Source organism: Bison bison, unplaced genomic scaffold, assembly GCF_000754665.1.
Source record: "Bison bison bison isolate TAMUID 2011002044 unplaced genomic scaffold, Bison_UMD1.0 scf7180017864490, whole genome shotgun sequence".
In the NCBI taxonomy this organism is placed as follows: domain Eukaryota; kingdom Metazoa; phylum Chordata; class Mammalia; order Artiodactyla; family Bovidae; genus Bison; species Bison bison.
The window spans coordinates 8967669-8985373 of NW_011495049.1; the positions used below are offsets into that span (position 1 = coordinate 8967669).

Here is a 17705-nt window from a genome sequence, read left to right on the forward strand (position 1 = left end):
ATGTCTCTGAGCTGCAGCAGGCCAGGCTTCCTCGTCCTTCGCTATCTCCCAGAGTTTGCTCAAATTCATGTCCACCGAATCAGTGGTGCTATTTAACCATCTCATTATCACTAGGCTACCTTGCAAATATACCAAGTTTAGGTACAAACTCAAAAAGAAACCTCACTGTGTAACTCTTCCAACTACAATGTACTTCTTCTGAAATACTGACATCTTAAGCTCACAGGAACAGAGCAAGAATGAAAACATTAATTACCTGGCAGTTATTTCTATTTTCTACCCACATCCGATTGGCATATTATATTTGAGAGCAACAAACCACTAAGACATATTTGATTTTCAGTTATGTTCTTTTCATTAACAATGGCATGAAGACTTTTGACATGCCTGACTTCCTTTGCCTGTAAACATCTACTCAGAAGTTTCGAAATGAGACAATACTTTTAAGTTGATTTTTCAAATGCACCCTGGCACACAGCAATAGCTAATAAATGAGAGTTATTATTGTTTCTCTGAATAAACCAGTATGGCCAGATGGTTCAAATACTGTTAATCTTAAATGGTATATGTCTTGCTTCTAAATAGAATATAAGACAAAAAGAAGAATCTATCTCTGCTTGTACTATGAGTAATCCAATTTCAGCCTCAAGGAGGATATATGCAAGAATTAAGAGTAACAGTCTCGCTACTCTTTTTGGATTGCCAAATGAACCACATTTTCTAAGTTAAATAACGGCTCACTCAGGACACAAGTCTATCCACTTGTGTCCTTTCACGTGACAGCTCAATTTTGGAACTGGAGAGTATCTTCGGCCAAGGAAGGAATAATCTGCCAATGTCATCCCCTCTATACATTGTGAACTTCTCCAGGGAAAAGACTGTGACTTATGGTCCAGCTATAACCAAAGCTGGCACAAAGTAAACAACAATTAATGAGTTTTCGATTAAAAGTCTAAGGGTTTTGTGCTGTATGGGATTCTGCAGGAACTTCTGGGAACACAAGCTCAGCAACTTTTCCCTGTAGAAAAGCTTTTGTCATGGCTGCTTTTGATACTACAATAAAAGGCATGAACCTTTTATGAAGTCTGGCACACAGACCTCATAAATTCATGGCCAAGGCCTGGTGTAGAGGTTGTTAGCATTTACCGTGACAAAGGTGAAATGCCTGCAGATCTTTGCTATTACTACTGATTATTTCATCTGTCCTCTGTCCATGTTGGTTTTATGTATTTTTCTCAGCTTGGAGAAGTAAACATTTCTCTTGTGAACTTCTGTGGCTTATTTCAAGCTTCTCTAAGAGGCCCAAACTATTAAAGGAATCTGCAATAAGACAAAATAACACAAGAAATCTTAATAGTGTATGGAAGGGGAGGAAGACCGGAGGCCAAACACCACTCCAAGCACAGTAAGCTTCTAGAAAAGCCACCTCTACAGACAACTCCGATCATTAAAACACAGCTTATAAAGTAGCATCTTTAGAGTTGAAAGAATGGAGCTGGGGAGACCTAAAAGGCCAATTAATTCGACAAGTGAAAATTAAGGTGGGGTGTTTGGGGTTTGTTTGACAACAATGAAACACCTGGCTTAGGTCCGCAATGAGATAACAAACCGCAAAACAACAAGAGCGCAAACCCGGCAGCTCTAAAGCCTGAAAATGACCACAAAGAGTAAGTAACGACGGGTTAAGCCAAACCAGCGCATTTCTTTGAAACAAGTCATTAAAGTAGCCTCTGCGTGTGAGGGGGGACTCTGCGGCCCTGAGGTTCTTTCTTGGGCTGTCGGCTCTGGTTGTCCCAGTTTGGACGTGTAGGGGCTACAGGGCTCCCGGGCCCATCTCTCCCTCTGAGCCCCGGGAGAGTCAAGTTAGTGACAGGGTTCCCCGGCCGGGGACTGCCACTCAACCCTCCAACCCTACTACTGGCTCGCAGCCCCTGCACAAACCTCAGTCGCGACCCCAAAGCCCCGGTTCTTACCATAGTGAGGCCGGCGAAGCCCCAGCCACATCACCCTTCCGGGCCCAGGGCGGAAGAGGCGTGCACGGCCGGCTTGCCTTTCTCTCCCCTTCCCGCGGTCTGGTTGGGCCTGTCAGGGTACCTCCTTCTGAGGCGCGGGTCTCGGGCTCTACGATAGGCTCCTCTCTACCGGAAAGGACGGGACCTAAATGACGTCATTCAGCCCCCGCGGAAGTAGGTGACACTCTCATTGGGTGCTGGATGTCCGCCTGTGGGAGCGGGCCTTTTGGAGAAGGCCGGAAGTGGAATTACTGAGAGGTAGGGTCCGGAAGTGGCGACTGACTCTTTTAATAGTAGTCGGTGGTCCAGTTATTGTTATTATTATTTTTTTTTCTTTACTTCTCTAGAACTCCTCAGCGCTCACTTTTTTTCCGGCGTAGACTCCCCTCGATGTGTAAGCTTCTGGCCCTTCTGTTTGTAAACTCTCGGGAACACCTGAGTTTTCTGGCGTTACCATCAGGTCGTGCGTCTCCTGGGCTCCCTTTTCAGTTTCTCCCTTTGCACCTGCGGGATTCTTTGTGTAAAGCGCCTTTGAAATGCCCTGTAAAGCTGTGGGATTAGGAGGACACTTGAATTCAGAGGGTTGTGTTGAGAAGGTGTTTGATCATTTTTCTAATATTGGCATTCTCTTCTAATTCCCAGCGTTTTGTAGATTGTCAGTGGGTTCGATCTGAGGCTGAAAGGTGCCGATAGGAGTCAGGAAAGAACTTTCTGTGGGAACAAATGGAAAGGAGCTGCCCTTCCTGAATTAAGTAATTGATTAGGTGCTTTAGAGAAATGGTCCACCTGCAAGACATATACCAACTTTTTCTTTTAATCAGTATTATTATTTAACTTTCTCTAATTTTAACAATCCCATTAGATAAGGTTCTATTCCCTCTCCCCAGATTCTTTTTAGAATATTATCAGTTTTTTTAATACTTTGACTCAAAGTGGATTGAGAGAAACAGGAAAAGGAAGCTCATATAATGCATTGATTTATGTGCTTTTCTTGGCCAAACTATGTGACCCTTCTATATTTAGGGCAACACAGTGATTAGAGTATTTGGGTTTCTACTATCTGTGATTGTATTGTTGGCTACTGCCCACCAAGTTTTTTTCTTTTCTTTTTTTTTTTTTAACCATTACTAACTTTTTGTTCGAATCTACTGAATTGTCAAGAATTGGTTAAGTACACAAATTTAGCAAGTACTTAACTGAGCTTTTATTCATACCATCATGAGACTGCTGCAGAGGGATAAAGATGGCCTGTTCTTTCCAGAAATTTAATGGGCATGGGGAAGAGGGGAATAAGAAATGTATAAAAATATACTGTACCCTTGTCTTATCAAAAAACAAGCTGTAATGCTTTGTCTTGTGATTGCTTTACAATTTATTTTTTAAGTCTTACCATTCAAATTAAATAATCTTGGCTTGGTTATGGAAATTATGTTGTGCAACTCATCAAGCTTGGTTTCCACAGTAGTAAATGTGTCTGCAGACATCTTGATGTCATGTAGATTGTCTTCATTTACATGGATACTTTGAGGGTTATATGTAATAGCTGAAGTGCATCAGGAAATTGAAGTTTTTAAAAATCACAGTTGATTTACTGTATTTATGCATTTTAATTAATTTTAGACTATAGGCTCTTATGTACTTCAGCTTCAAAATAGGGAAGAACAATGCCAGTTATTTTAAAGTTACCCACAGAGGAAGCCAAATAGCAACAGATAAGACTGAACATACATTTATATATAAAGTTTTTCATGTAACACAACAAAGTTAATCTGACACGATCTCTTGGCAAGATCCCTAAGGAGGTGGTAGTTGAGATACATGGTCATTAAGCACATAAACTCCCTGCTCTTGGCTTCACTGCCAGTGAACTAATTTAAGCACTGTCTTACATTGCTATTTCAAAAGTCTCTTTTCTAGCAACTCTGGTATGGAATCTTATTTCAGACTATCTTGGATCATTTTCTTACACACTAAAAGTGAAATCTGATTCTTATAATTTCCTTCTTCAAAAATTATTGTCTCTCCTGCATCTAGAAGAGCATTTTCAACTTTGATTTCTTAGGTTCAGTAAGGAATACTATTATCCTTTATATACTTTACATACTATTATATGTAAAAATAGTACATATTTATGTTTTTCTATGCAAAGAATGCATGGACTTCCCTAGTATTGTCGGGTATTTGACCTGCACTAAGCACTCAATGGAGAAGGCAATGGCGCCCCACTCCAGTACTCTTGCCTGGAAAATCCCATGGACAGAGGATCCTGGTAGGTTGGAGTCCATGGGGTTGCGAAGAGTCTGACAGGACTGAGTGACTTCACTTTTACTTTTCACTTTCATGTGTTGTAGAAGGAAATGGCAACCCACTCCAGTGTTCTTGCCTGGAGAATCCCAGGGTTGGAGGAGCCTGGTAGGCTGCCATCTATGGGGTCGCACAGAGTTAGACAATGACTGAAGCGACTTAGCAGCAGCAGCAGCAAGCACTCAGTGGGCTTCCCTGGTAGCTCATCTGATAAAGAATCTGCCTGCAATGTAGGAGACCCTGGTTTAATTCCTGGGTCAGGAAGATCCCCTGGAGAAGGGATAGGCCACCCTCTTCAATATTCTTAGGCTTCCTTGGTGGCTGAGCTGGTAAAGAATCTGCTTGCAATGTGGGAGACCTGGGTTTGATCCATGGGTTGGGAAGATCCCGTGGAGAAGGGAATAGCTCCCCACTACTCCAGTATTCTGGCCTGGAGAATTCCGTGGACCATTTAGTCCATGGGGTGGCAAAGAGCTGGACAGGACTGAGCAACTTTCACTTTCAAGCACTCTATAAGGCTTGCATGTTTTGTATCTGGCTTTCTTTGTTCACTAAAATAAAAACCTTTTAAAGGGAGGGATAATGAAGGAGGGCCAGTTGACCTGAATGTTAAGCACTCAATGAATGGTTTTTTAAATTAAAAGTTTAAAAAATTGAATTGGTACTACTTTTAGTACCAGATTGCTTTCTCCCGTCCTTTTTTACTTGTCTCTAGTATTGATGGTGTTGATCATTTCCTTTTATCTGACTTTTTTCTCATTCAATATAGTAAAAAAAATAATAATTTTACTTAATTTGTTGTTTTCTTTGATCCTCAACTAGTCTCCATAGTCAGAGGTTGAAGTCCTTTGTTATTTAGTGTTCATTTTCTCCTTTTTTAAAAATTCTCTTTCCCCATGGCTCTTAGATTAAGACCCACAAAACTTTTGATTGACCTGCATGTTATTTTTTTCACCTTAAGAAGTGCTTCTCTTAATCTGTCTCTGATTCCAATGCCATTTATTTGTTCTTCTGAGCAAGAATCCCTTCAAGAGTTTTCTGTGCTCCAAGTTCCAACTTCTCTTTTACTCTTCTTTCTTGAGATCCCTTCAGCACAGTGCCTATGATTCCCCCAAATGCTCTTGTTAGTGTAAGTCTGAAACTGAATTTTCATTTCTGTTTATCATGCTATTTCTTGCCTCCAAGCGTTTGCTCATGTAGCTGCTTCTTCCTAGAATGTGTTTTCTTATCTTTTTTCCTTTCACTCCTAAACCTTTTCCAACTTCTAAATTGTATATCAGATATAACTCAAGGAAGCTTCTTCTGAAATTTCAGACTGGTTAATGTGCTACATTTCAGAGGAGCTCCCATCTTGCCTCTGTATTTTACAAGCTTGCATAATAATCCTCTGTGGGTGTTTCTGTCTCATCAGATAGCTGGGAATATGTTTTACTCATCTTTGAGATGTTTAAAGCCTGGTACAAAGAATGTAGTCAGTGAATATTTTAATGCATTAATGGCATGACCAAAATTACTCAGCTAGGAGTTTTGATTTCAATCTGAGTTTTATGAAGTATAAGTCAGTGCTTTATTTGCAATACCTCGTTTTCAAGGAAAAAGGTAACTGTCTTCAAGACAATTCTTCTTATATTAGTAGGAGGTTTTTAGTTAATGCATTTTATCGCTCTGGGCAATATGCTCCTTGTCCTTTGTGAAGCTGCCAGTACTGGTGAGAAAGTTAGTTGTGACTTTTTCTAAAACACGGGCTGAAATTAGTGAACAGAGGGTTGTTATAGTCAGCAAATTTTTAATATTGATGAAATTGGGCTCTTTATAGAAGAAAAACACTATTGAGACTTCTGTTGCCCAAAAGGAAAAACCATGTTAGAATTCCAAATGGTTGATGAGGCATTCATGCTTTTGCTAGATACCAGTATTGCCAATAGCTTTAAATTAAACTTTTGCCTTTGTGCCACTGGGAAATCCCAGGGTATTTACAACAGTTTACAAAGATTTTCTCCCAGTGGTATGGGAGTTTGTTCTTATGATTAATAATGGTTGGTTTGTTAACATGATTTCTGATACTTGGCACAAAAATTAGGTGCACTAATTTTGCATATAAAACACTGTTTAATTCTAGATAATGAGCCAGACTTTCCAACTACCTTTTATGGCAGGCATTCCGGATTTTAACTGCTCTCTGAATATTGTCATCATTTTTACAGTCTGTAAACCAGTCTTTTATAAATTTGTCGAGCTTTTAGGACTAACGAAAAGGGAAATAATTTAATTCTATAAATTCTGAAAACACTTCAGTGCTTTCACCCTTAGCAATGGGATTGAAAATAATGATTAAGCTTAGAATTAAGAGTCAAAACAAGTGTTACTTGGAGTACACTTCTGAATTTGTGCCTTGTTTCTCTGAGCTTTGCTAACCCTGCAACAGTGACCAAAATGTTGAAATAAGCAAGGACTTCAATCTGGTCTTTGTGTGAGAGGATGCTATTAGCTTACTTGTAATTTTGTAAGAACAGTTAATGAGAATTTTATTGAATAAAGAAAAGTCTTTCTCAATTGGCAGAAACAAGTGGCTGCCAAGACATAAGATGCGGCCATTGTGAAGAGACTCATCAAAGTGTCCTGATAGTATAAATATTGATGTGCTGAGACATGTCAATATTTACCATAGAATCTGGAAGTTGCCAAGTTCCTGTTTAAGAAATATGACCCTAGCGTTGGACAGAGTATATCAATAAATAAGGATCATGTCCAAATGAACAGCTGCTCAGAGAAGATCTCGGAGAAAATAGGATAACATCTGTCTAAACTTTAGGGCACTTCAAAAGTTGAATTTAAAAAATTTATTGATTCTTTTTTTGGTAATTTGTAGGTGGATGCTTGTATAATATAGTGTATTAATATAGTTCCATATATGTGTTTGACTTAAGTCTTTTTTTCTAAATTACAGCATGCTTGGTTGAAATTTATAATTTTGTAAATTAGTTGTGCTATGATACTCATCTCTAAATTGAATTTAAAAAATCTTGCCTTAATGTACTTAGGAACTGACTTCTTCATTTAGAGCATTTTTCTTAAAGAAGTTGGCTCAAATCACAACATTACTTTTGGGAACCAAAAGTTTGTGCTCTGAGAATTTAGCAGTAGAGAAAATATAAGTTTCTGAAGTTTAACTGTAATGAGGAAATTTATCCTGATTATTATATGGCAACTATGTCTCAGAAGAAAATGTATAGGGTAATGAGCGACTAAATATGTTTGGTTGAGTATCATAGATCACCACTGTTAATTCCCATGTGAGATTCACTGTAACTTAACAAGAGTATTTAATGAAAAATAGTTGCTTGAAACCTTTATTTCAAGTCGCTGGAACCACACAAACAACCTTGCATCTGTTTTACAGATTTCTAGAAGGTTAAACTTAGCATTCTTAGAATAATAATAGTCCAAACAGTCCTAGAAAAGCATGAACCATGGCTATTGGGACTGGTCCTCTCATCATTTCTCATTTCTGATAGTGAAGATTGATAGCTTTTATACAGTAATCTAATTATGTTACCATATTGTAATGTTTATATTACATTACAACATAATGTCACGGAGGTTTGTGACACTGTACAGGAAACAGGGAGCAAGACCATCCCCAAGAAAAAGCAATGCAAAAAGGCAAAATGGCTGTCTGAGGAGGCCTTACAAATAGCTGTAAAAAGAGAAGCAAAAAGCAAAGGAGAAAAAGAAAGATACACCCATTTGAATGCAGAGTTCCAAAGAATAGCAAGGAGAGATAAGAAAGCCTTTCTCAATGATCAGTGTGAAGAAGTAGAGGAAAACAATAGAATGAGAAAGACTAGAGATCTCTTCAAGAAAATTAGAAATACCAAGGGAACATTTCATGCAAAGATAGGCTCAATAAAGGACAGAAATGGTATGGACCTAACAGAAGCAGAAGATTTTAAGAAGAGGTGGCAAGAATTCACAGAACTGTACAAAAAAGATCTTCACGACCCAGATAATCACAATGGTGTGATCACTCACCTAGAGCCAGACATCCTGGAATGTGAAGTCAAGTGGGCCTTAGGAAGCATCACTACGAACAAAGCTAGTGGAGGTGATGGAATTCTAGTTGAGTTATTTCAAATCCTAAAAGATGCTATGAAAATGCTGCAGTCAATATGCCAGCAAATTTGGAAAACTGAGCAGTGGCCACAGGACTGGAAAAGGTCAGTTTTCATTGCAGTCCCAAAGAAAGGCAATGCCAAAGAATGCTCAGACTACCGCACTATTGCACTCATCTCACACGCTAGTAAAGTAACGCTCAAAATTCTCCAAGCTAGGCTTCAGCAATATGTGAACCACGAACTTCCAAATGTTCAAGCTGGTTTTAGAAAAGGCAGAGGAACCACAGATCAAATTGCCAACATGTGCTGGATCATGGAAAAAGCAAGAGAGTTCCAGAAAAACATCTATTTCTGCTTTATTGACTATGCCATAGCCTTTGACTGCGTAGATCACAATAAACTGGAAAATCCTGAAAGAGATGGGAATACCAGACCACCTGACCTGCCTCTTGAGAAACCTGTATGCAGGTTAGGAAGCAACAGTATAGAACTGGACATGGAACAACAGACTGGTTCCAAATAGGAAAAGGAGTACATCAAGGCTGTATATTGTCACCCTGATTATTTAACTTATGTGCAGAGTACATCAGGAGAAATGCTGGGCTGGATGAAGCACAAGCTGGAAACAAGATTGCCGGGAGAAATATCAATAACCTCAGATATGCAGATGACACCACCCTTCTGGCAGAAAGTGAAGAGGAACTAAAGAGCCCCTTGATGAAAGTGAAAGAGAGTGAAAAAGTTGGCTTAAAGCTCAGCATTCAGAAAACGAAGATCATGGCATCCGGTCCCATCACTTCATGGCAAATAGATGGAGAAACAGTGGAAACCATGGCTGACTTTATTTTTGGGGGCTCTAAAATAACTGCAGATGGTGACTGCAGCTATCAAATTAAAAGACGCTTACTCTTTGAAAGAAAAGTTATGACCAACCTAGACAGCATATTAAAAAGCAGGGATATTACTTTACCAACAGAGGTCCATTTAGTCAAGGCTATGGTTTTTCCAGTAGTCATGTATGGATGTGAGAGTTGGACTATAATGAAAGCTGAGTGCCAAAGAATTGACGCTTTTGAATTGTGGTGTTGGAGAAGACTCTTGAGAGTCCCTTGGCCTGCAAGGAGATCCAACCAGTCCATCCTAAGGGAGATCAGTCCTGGGTGTTCATTGGAAGGACTGATGTTGAAGCTGAAACTCCAGTACTTTGGCCACCTGACGCAAAGACCTGACTTATTTGAAAATACCTTGATGTTGGGAAAGATTGAAGGCAGGAGGAGAAGGGAACAACAGAGGTTGAGATGGTTGGGTAGAATCTCCGACTCAATGGACATGAGTTTGGGTAAACTCGGGAGTTGGTGATGGACAGGGAGCCCTGGCGTGCTGAGGTCCATGGGGTTGCAAAGAGTCGGAGATGACCGAGTGACTGAACTGAACTGAATGTTATATTGTGAACAGGGAATGCTGAGTATAATTGAAATCATATATTCTTGCAAAAGCTACATTTGTGTCTGTAAACAACTTGATAAACATGGAAAAACAGATTTGCTTAGAGGATCATAAAAAAACTTTTAATGTGTTCAGTATATTAAAGATAGAAGTGAAAAACACATTTTAAAATTTAAATTGACTGAATATCTCTTTCAGAGAGGCATTGCCATTATTTTGAGGTAAGATCTTGAGTTTTTAGGAGAAAACATTAGAATTGTTAATTAGTGATTTTTAAAACTTGGGAAACATTTTTTGCCCTGTAACCAAGACTTGTACTTTTGGTTTGAGTAGACACATTATGATTGTTTTTTTAGAATCTTAGTGCCTTATACAAAATATTTGCTAATTGTCTTTTTGAACCACCTGTTACTGGTTATTTATTATGTGGTGACAATGAAGTCCCAGTGTTTTCGAAATGACATGTGTTTTGGATTTGATAAGAATGGAAGCATATTAAGTTGAAAATGTAAAACTTCTTGTTTGATGTTGAATATTATGAGTTCAATAGAGTGTTTCCTGAAGTGTGGTACACACATCATTGATGGAATATATACGTTTGCTTACTTACAACTTACTTTGCACATACTTTAAGATAATTGAGATCCACATAACCAATGAGTAACAGTGAGGATTCATCTTGAAATGTCTGATTCCAAAGCCTGACACAAGATAGCTTAAGCAAAAAGGAATTTCTTGGCCTCATACCTAAAACATTCACAATTAGATCTAGATTCTGTAGCTGCCGTAATTAGATCTGAGCTGCTGGCCACCCCTCAGTTCTACTTTCTGCTTTCTTCATTTTGTTCTAAACATTTCCAGTTGTACAGCCTCATAACATCAAATCTGGTACAGAAGAAACTCTATGCTTTAGATGCAAATAAAAGTCTTGACATTGAGCCTTACAGGTTTTAGTTGTCCTAACTTGAATCATGTACTCATCTTTGAATCACTTCCTGGAGATTCAAATGTAATGTTGGTTTAGTCCAGATATGTATTCTACTGCAGTTTGGGATTAAAGTCAACTTGCTCGTACCCTGTGGATGAGAACAGTGGAGGTGGGGGTGTGTGGCACTCAAGGATTTGTTGCTATGAGTAGGGAGTCTGTATTGAGTAATGCAAACCACCAAATTCTCTCTAAATGTTGGATAAATGAACACTTTTAACCTGAATTGGGTAGGGCATGGACCAGACACTGATGGCATTTTCTGATAAATGTTTAGCTATACCTAACAATACAGAACTCTTCAGTTGGAAACGAAGAAGGAAAAGTATCAGTGTAAACTAACATCATTCAAATTGGTATAGAGTAAATTAATTCAGCCATTTGAGTTAGAATTGCTTATTGATTATGTATAATAGGTATTTGACTCATATTGGTTAGATAAAAAAATTCTGATGTCAAAAGTCTAATGATGTGTCATAGGATGAAAAATTTTGGAAAGTTGCAGTACGATTATTACTTCTGATTTCTTTATTGTGGATATTCTGTGCAGTCTTTGAATATACATTGGCTCATATATTGAATATTTTTTCAATTAATTTTTTCACATTTTGGCCTTAAGACCAAGTTATTAGTGTATAGCTAATAAATTTTGAAATAATTTTAGCTATTTTGATTACCAGCTTTTCAATCTATAATTCAAAAAAATTTTATCCTTAATATTAATATATTTGTTTCATTGTTGTAAAATTCACCAATGCATCGGTGTCCCTGGTGTAATGTTTATCAGATAGAAGTATTTTCTGTAACCATTAGTGAATTTAATACTTATTTAGTTAGGCTCCTAAATTTTGAAGTATTGATTATATATTTAAGAATGTATTTCTAATAGATGACTTTTTCCTTTTACAAAAGTATCCTGTAACAGATAATTATCCTGATGGTCAAAGAAGACTTATTGAAACCATTTTTCTTTGTACACATTTTATTATGGGAAATATCAAACATATGTAAAAGAAGAGAATAATGATTTCCCATTATCTAGCACAAGAATTTTTTTGCATTCCAGTCCCCTATAATGAAAAGGACATCTTTTTTGGGTGTTAGTTCTAAAAGTTCTTGTAGGTCTTCATAGAATTGTTCAAGTTCAGCTTCTTCAGCGTTACTGGACGAGGCATAGACTTGGGTTACAGTGATATTGAATGGTTTGCCTTGGAAATGCACAGAGATCATTCTGTCGTTTTTGAGATTGCATCCAAGTACTGCATTTTGGACTCTTTTGTTGACTATGATGGCTATTCCAAGAGATTCCAGCCCACAGTAGTAGATAAAATGGCCATCTGAGTTAAATTCACCCATTCCAGTCCATTTTAGTTCTCTGATTCCTAGAATGTCGACGTACACTCTTGCCATCTCCTGTTTAACCACTTCCAGTTTGCCTTGATTCATGGACCTTACATTCCAGGTTCCTATGCAGTATTGCTCTTAATGGCATCGGACCTTGCTTCCATCACCAGTCATATCGCAAGTGCGTGTTGTTTTTGCTTTGGCACCATCCCTTCATTCTTTCTGAAGTTATTTCTGCATTGATCTCCAGTATCATATTGGGAGTTATTTCTCCATATTGAAGTTATTCTCCGCTAATCTCCAGTATTATATCATATAAGACCTATTAGAACTAACAGCCAATAAAGATGTCCTTTTCGTTATAGGGGACTGGAATGCAAAGGTAGGAAGTCAGGAAAAACCTGGAGTAACAGGCAAATTTGGCCTTGGAGTACAGAATGAAGCAGGACAAAGGCTAATAGAGTTTTGCACAGAGAACACATTGGTCATAGCAAACACCCTCTTCCAACAACACAAGAGAAGACTTTATACATGTATATCACCAGATGGTCAACACTGAAATCAGATTGATTATATTCTTTGCAGCCAAAGACAGACAAGCTCTATACAGTCAGCAAAAACAAGACCGGGAACCAACTGTGGCTCAGATGATGAACTTCTTATTGCCAAATTCAGACTTAAATTGAAGAAAGTGGGGAAACCCACTAAACCATTCGGGTATGACCTAAATCAAATCCCTTATGATTATACAGTGGAAGTGAGAAATAGATTTAAGGGACTAGATCTGATAGACAGAGTGCCTGATTAACTATGGACAGAGGTTCATGACATTGTACAGGAGACAGGAATCAAGACCATCCCCAGGAAAAAGTGCAAAAAAGCAAAATGGCTGTCTAAGGAGGCCTTACAAATAGCTGTGAAAAGAAGAGAAGTCAAAAGCAAAGGATTAAAGGAAAGATATACCCATTTGAATGCAGTCTTACAAAGAATAGCAAGGATCAGTGCAAAATAAAAGAGGAAAACAATAGAATGGGAAAGACTAGAGATCTCTTCAAGAAAATTAGAGATACCAATGAAACATTTCATGCAAAGACGGGCTCGATAAAGGACAGAAATGGTATGGACCTGACAGAAGCAGAAGATATTAAGAAGTGGTACCAAGAATACACAGAAGAAGTGTACAGAAAAGGTCTTCATGACCCTTTTAGTTACGATGGTCTGGTCACTCACCTAGAGCCACACATCCTGGAACGTGAAGTCAAGTGGGCCTTAGGAAGCATCACTACAAACAATGCTAGTGGAGGTGATGGAATTCCAGTTGAGCTATTTCAAATCCTAAAAGGTGATGCTGTGAAAGTGCTGCACTCAATATGCCAGCAAATTTGGAAAACTCAGCAGTGACCACAGGATTGGAAAAGGTCAGTTTTCATTCCAATCCCAAAGAAAGGCAATGCCAAAGAATGCTCAAACTACCACACAATTGCACTCATCTCACAAGCTAGTAAAATCACGCTCAAAATTCTCCAAGCCAGGCTTCAGCAATATGTGAACCGTGAACTTCCTGATGTTCAAGCTGGTTTTAGAAAAGGCAGAGGAACCAGAGATCAAATCGCCAACATGTGCTGGATCATGGAAAAAGCAAGAGAGTTCCAGAAAAATATCTATTTCTGCTTCATTGATTACACTAAAGCCTTTGACTGTGTAGACCACAACAAACTGTGGAGCATTCTTCAAGAGATAGGAATACCAGACCACCTGACCTGCCTCCTGAGAAACCTGTATGCAGGTCAGGAAGCAACAGTTAGAACTGAACATGGAACAACAGACTGGTTCCAGATAGGAAATGGAGTACGTCAAGGCTGTATATTGTCACCCTGCTTATTTAACTTATATGCAGAGTACATCATGAAAAACACTGGGCTGAAGAAGCACAAGCTGGAGTCAAGATTGCTGGGAGAAATACCAATAACTTCAGATATGCAGATGACACCACCCTTATGGCAGAAAGTGAAGAAGAACTAAAGAGCCTTTTGATGAAAGTGAAAGAAGAGAGTGAAAAAGTTGGTTAAAGTTCAGTATTCGGAAAACGAAGATCATGGCCTCTGATCCCATCACTTCATGGCAGGTAGGTGGGGAAAGAGTGGAAACTGTGAGAGACTTTATTTTTTGGGGCTCCAAAATCACTGCAGATGGTGATTGCAGCCATGAAATAAAAAGATGCTTACTCTTTGGATGGAAGTTATGACCAACCTAGACATCATATTAAAAAGCAGAGACATTACTTCTCCAACAAAGGTCTGTCTAGTCAAGGCTGTGGTTTTTCCAGTAGTCATGTATGTATGTGAGAGTTGGACTATAAAGAAAGCTTTGCAGCGAAGAATTGATGCTTTTGAACTGTGGTGTTGGAGAAGACTCTTGATGGTCCCTTGAATTGCAAGGAGAACCAACCAGTTCATCCTAAGGGAGATCAGTCCTGGGTGTTCATTGGAAGGACTGATGTTGAAGCTGAAACTCCAATACTTTGGCCACCTGATGCAAAGGGCTGACTCATTTGTAAAGACTCTGATGCTGGGAAAGATTGAGGGCAGGAGGACAAGGGGCCGACAGAGGATGAGATAGTTGGATGACATCACTGACTTAATGAACATGAGTTTGGGTGGACTCCGGGAGTTGGTGTTTGACAGGGAGACCAGGCGTGCTGCAGTTCATGGGGTCGGAAAAGTCAGACAGGACTGAGCAACGGAACTGAACTGATAACAATTATCAGCTCAAAGCCCATCTTGTTTCATTTTTATCTTACTCAAATTTTACTCTTCTAAATTATTTTTAAACAAATCCCACACATCATATCATTTCGTCTGTAAATATTCTAACATGTATCTTTAAAAAGTAAAGAAACTGGAGAAACATAACCACAATTCTATTAATATACCATAGAAAATTAACAATGTTTCCCTGTTGTTATCAAGTGCCTAATCTGTCCTTAAATTTCTCAGATTACTGCTTCATAAATTTTGATTGTTGGTTGAGTCATGATTTAAATAAGGTCTTTAAATTGCACTTACTTATGGCTTTTAAGTCTTTCTTAGATAGTCCAACACTACCCTGCTTTTGCATTGAAGTTTGTTGAAAGAATCTGGGTCGGTTGCCCCATGAAGTGTCCCACAATGTAGATTTTGCTGATTGCATTGCTTGAGTGACATTTTACATGTTTGCGCACCCTTTGTGTTTTGTGTTAATTGAAGGTTTGGTTTTATTTATGATGTAGTGTTTTTTTGTTTTCTGTTTTTATTTTAGCATGAGTATATCATCGGTAGTGCTGTGTAGAGAGTAAAAGCTTTTACCATGGAAACCAATGGGGTATGAATTATTTTTGCTTTGGTTAAGCCAGTGGGTTATGAGTTCTTTTTGTTTATATCTCAATATACAGTAAGTTTGGCTTTGGGACAAAACTTGTATTAGGAAATAAAAGAAGTCAGAATGTGGGGAATACACACACACACAGACATGTTTACTGGCCATACATTTGTCATTACTTAGTAACTCATCATTTCTTTAATTTTAAAACAACTTATGCTAGGAGTTCTTGTTTTGAGCCATACATGTTTTCTCAAAGAATGTTTTCCTTTAGAATTTCATGAGTTCTCATTAGTAGAAGGATTGGCTCTCTGTGAAAATTGTTTGTTGTTCAGATCAGATCAGATCAGTCGCTCAGTCGTGTCCGACTCTTTGCGACCCCATGAATTGCAGCATGCCAGGCCTCCCTGTCCATCACCAACTCCCGGAGTTCACTGAGACTCATGTCCATTGAGTCAGTGATGCCATCCAGCCATCTCATCCTCTGTCGTCCCCTTCTCCTCCTGCTCCCAATCCCTCCCAGCATCAGAGTCTTTTCCAATGAGTCAAGTCTTCGCATGAGGTGGCCAGAGTACTGGAGTTTCAGCTTTAGCATCATTCCTTCCAAAGAAATCCCAGGGCTGATCTCCTTCAGAATGGACTGGTTGGATCTCCTTGCAGTCCAAGTTAGAATAATCTAAAATAAAGCAGTTATTTGTGGAGAAGGTATAATAAGGTTGTATAAAAAACTTTGCCTCTACTTTTGGAGTCTATTCACGGGATATTTTGGGTTACATGTCACCTGATGATTTAGAGTTGTGTTAATGTATTGTGATAACTTGTTCATAGGTTAAAAAACAGTTCAGTACCTTGATAGTTATAAAGGGATTAAATTCAGAGAAAGGCTGAGAGCCAGGAAGTAAGCTAAGTATAAGACTTATAAAGAGGCTGTCTAGGGTGGAGACAACCTTTAGGCAGTATGTTGGATAGATTTGTTTTTGAATGCACTTCTATCTTTACTACTCCTTACTGAATTTCAGTTTTCTTATTTTAGAGTGGTTCTGAAGATTGTGGCTATATATATTAAGTTTCCAGCATAGTTCATTTTGTTTCCTCACTGACAGTGCCATAGCTTGAGCTTTTAGGAGAAATGAATGATTTAGTAAAGCTCTATCTGTATCATACATTATAATTAGTTATACATGTACCTTTATTTTTCCGTGTTTATCTAGTAGTTTTTGATCCCAGATTATTACCAGTCTCTTTTATTTTTTCCTGAGTTGAAGAAATTATTAGATATTAAACCAGATATACCTGAACTGAATGTTTTCACTTAACTCTCTATGATCTTCATGTCCTAAAATATCCTAACTTGATTGAATCTTATTGCCATCAGTTAAATAGATGTCTCTATTACAGAAAATTTCCAATCAAGCTTTAACCAAAAATTCAGTTCAGTTCAGTTCAGTTGCTCAGTCGTGTCTGACTCTTTGCGAACCCATGAAATCTCAGCACGCCAGGCCTCCCTGTCCATCACCAACTCCCTGAGTTTACACAAACTCATGTCCATCGAGTTGGTGATGCCATCCAGCCATCTCATCCTCTGTCATCCCCTTCTCCTCCTGCCCCTAATCCCTCCTAGCATCAGGGTCTTTTCCAATGAGTCAACTCTTCACATGAGGTGGCCAGAGTATTGGAGTTTCAGCTTTAGCATTAGTCCTTCCAATGAACACCCAGGACTGATCTTTAGGATGGACTGGTTGGACCTCCTTGCAGTCCAAGGGACTCTCAAGAGTCTTCTCCAACGCCACAGTTCAAAAGAATCAATTCTTTGGCGCTCAGCTTTCTTCACAGTCCAACTCTCACATCCATAATGACCACAGGAAAAACCATAGCCTTGACTTGACAGACTTTTGTTGGCAAAGTAATAGCTGTGTTTTTTAATATGCTGTGTAGGTGGTCATAACTTTCCTTCCAAGGTGTAAGCGTCTTTTAATTTCATGGCTGCAGTCACCATCTGCAGTGATTTTGGAGCCCCCCAAAATAAAGTCTCTCACAATTTCCACTGTTTCCCCATCTATTCCCATGAAGTGATGGGACCGGATGCCATGATCTTCGTTTTCTGAATGTTGAGTTTTAAGCCTACTTTTTCACTCCCCTCTT

General features: G+C 38.7%; 2 protein-coding genes across 6 annotated transcripts in view; one reads left to right on the top strand and one right to left on the bottom strand.

Annotated features, from left to right (window-relative positions):
* TMEM167A (transmembrane protein 167A) overlaps positions 1-2066 on the bottom strand; it is a 48252-nt gene extending 46186 nt beyond the window's left edge. The window contains exon 1 of the mRNA XM_010863377.1: positions 1974-2066. Coding sequence (XP_010861679.1) covers positions 1974-1976 — 3 coding nt within the window. The 5' untranslated portion in view covers positions 1977-2066. The remainder of the gene's footprint in view (positions 1-1973) is intronic.
* A 110-nt stretch (positions 2067-2176) lies between these two features.
* The window catches only part of XRCC4 (X-ray repair complementing defective repair in Chinese hamster cells 4), a 331245-nt gene continuing 315716 nt past the window's right edge, over positions 2177-17705 (top strand). For 4 of the 5 annotated variants that reach the window (XM_010863382.1, XM_010863379.1, XM_010863383.1 and 1 more), the window contains exon 1: positions 2177-2270. The gene's annotated coding sequence lies outside the window, so the exon portion shown is untranslated. The other variant, XM_010863380.1, reaches the window with a different exon arrangement.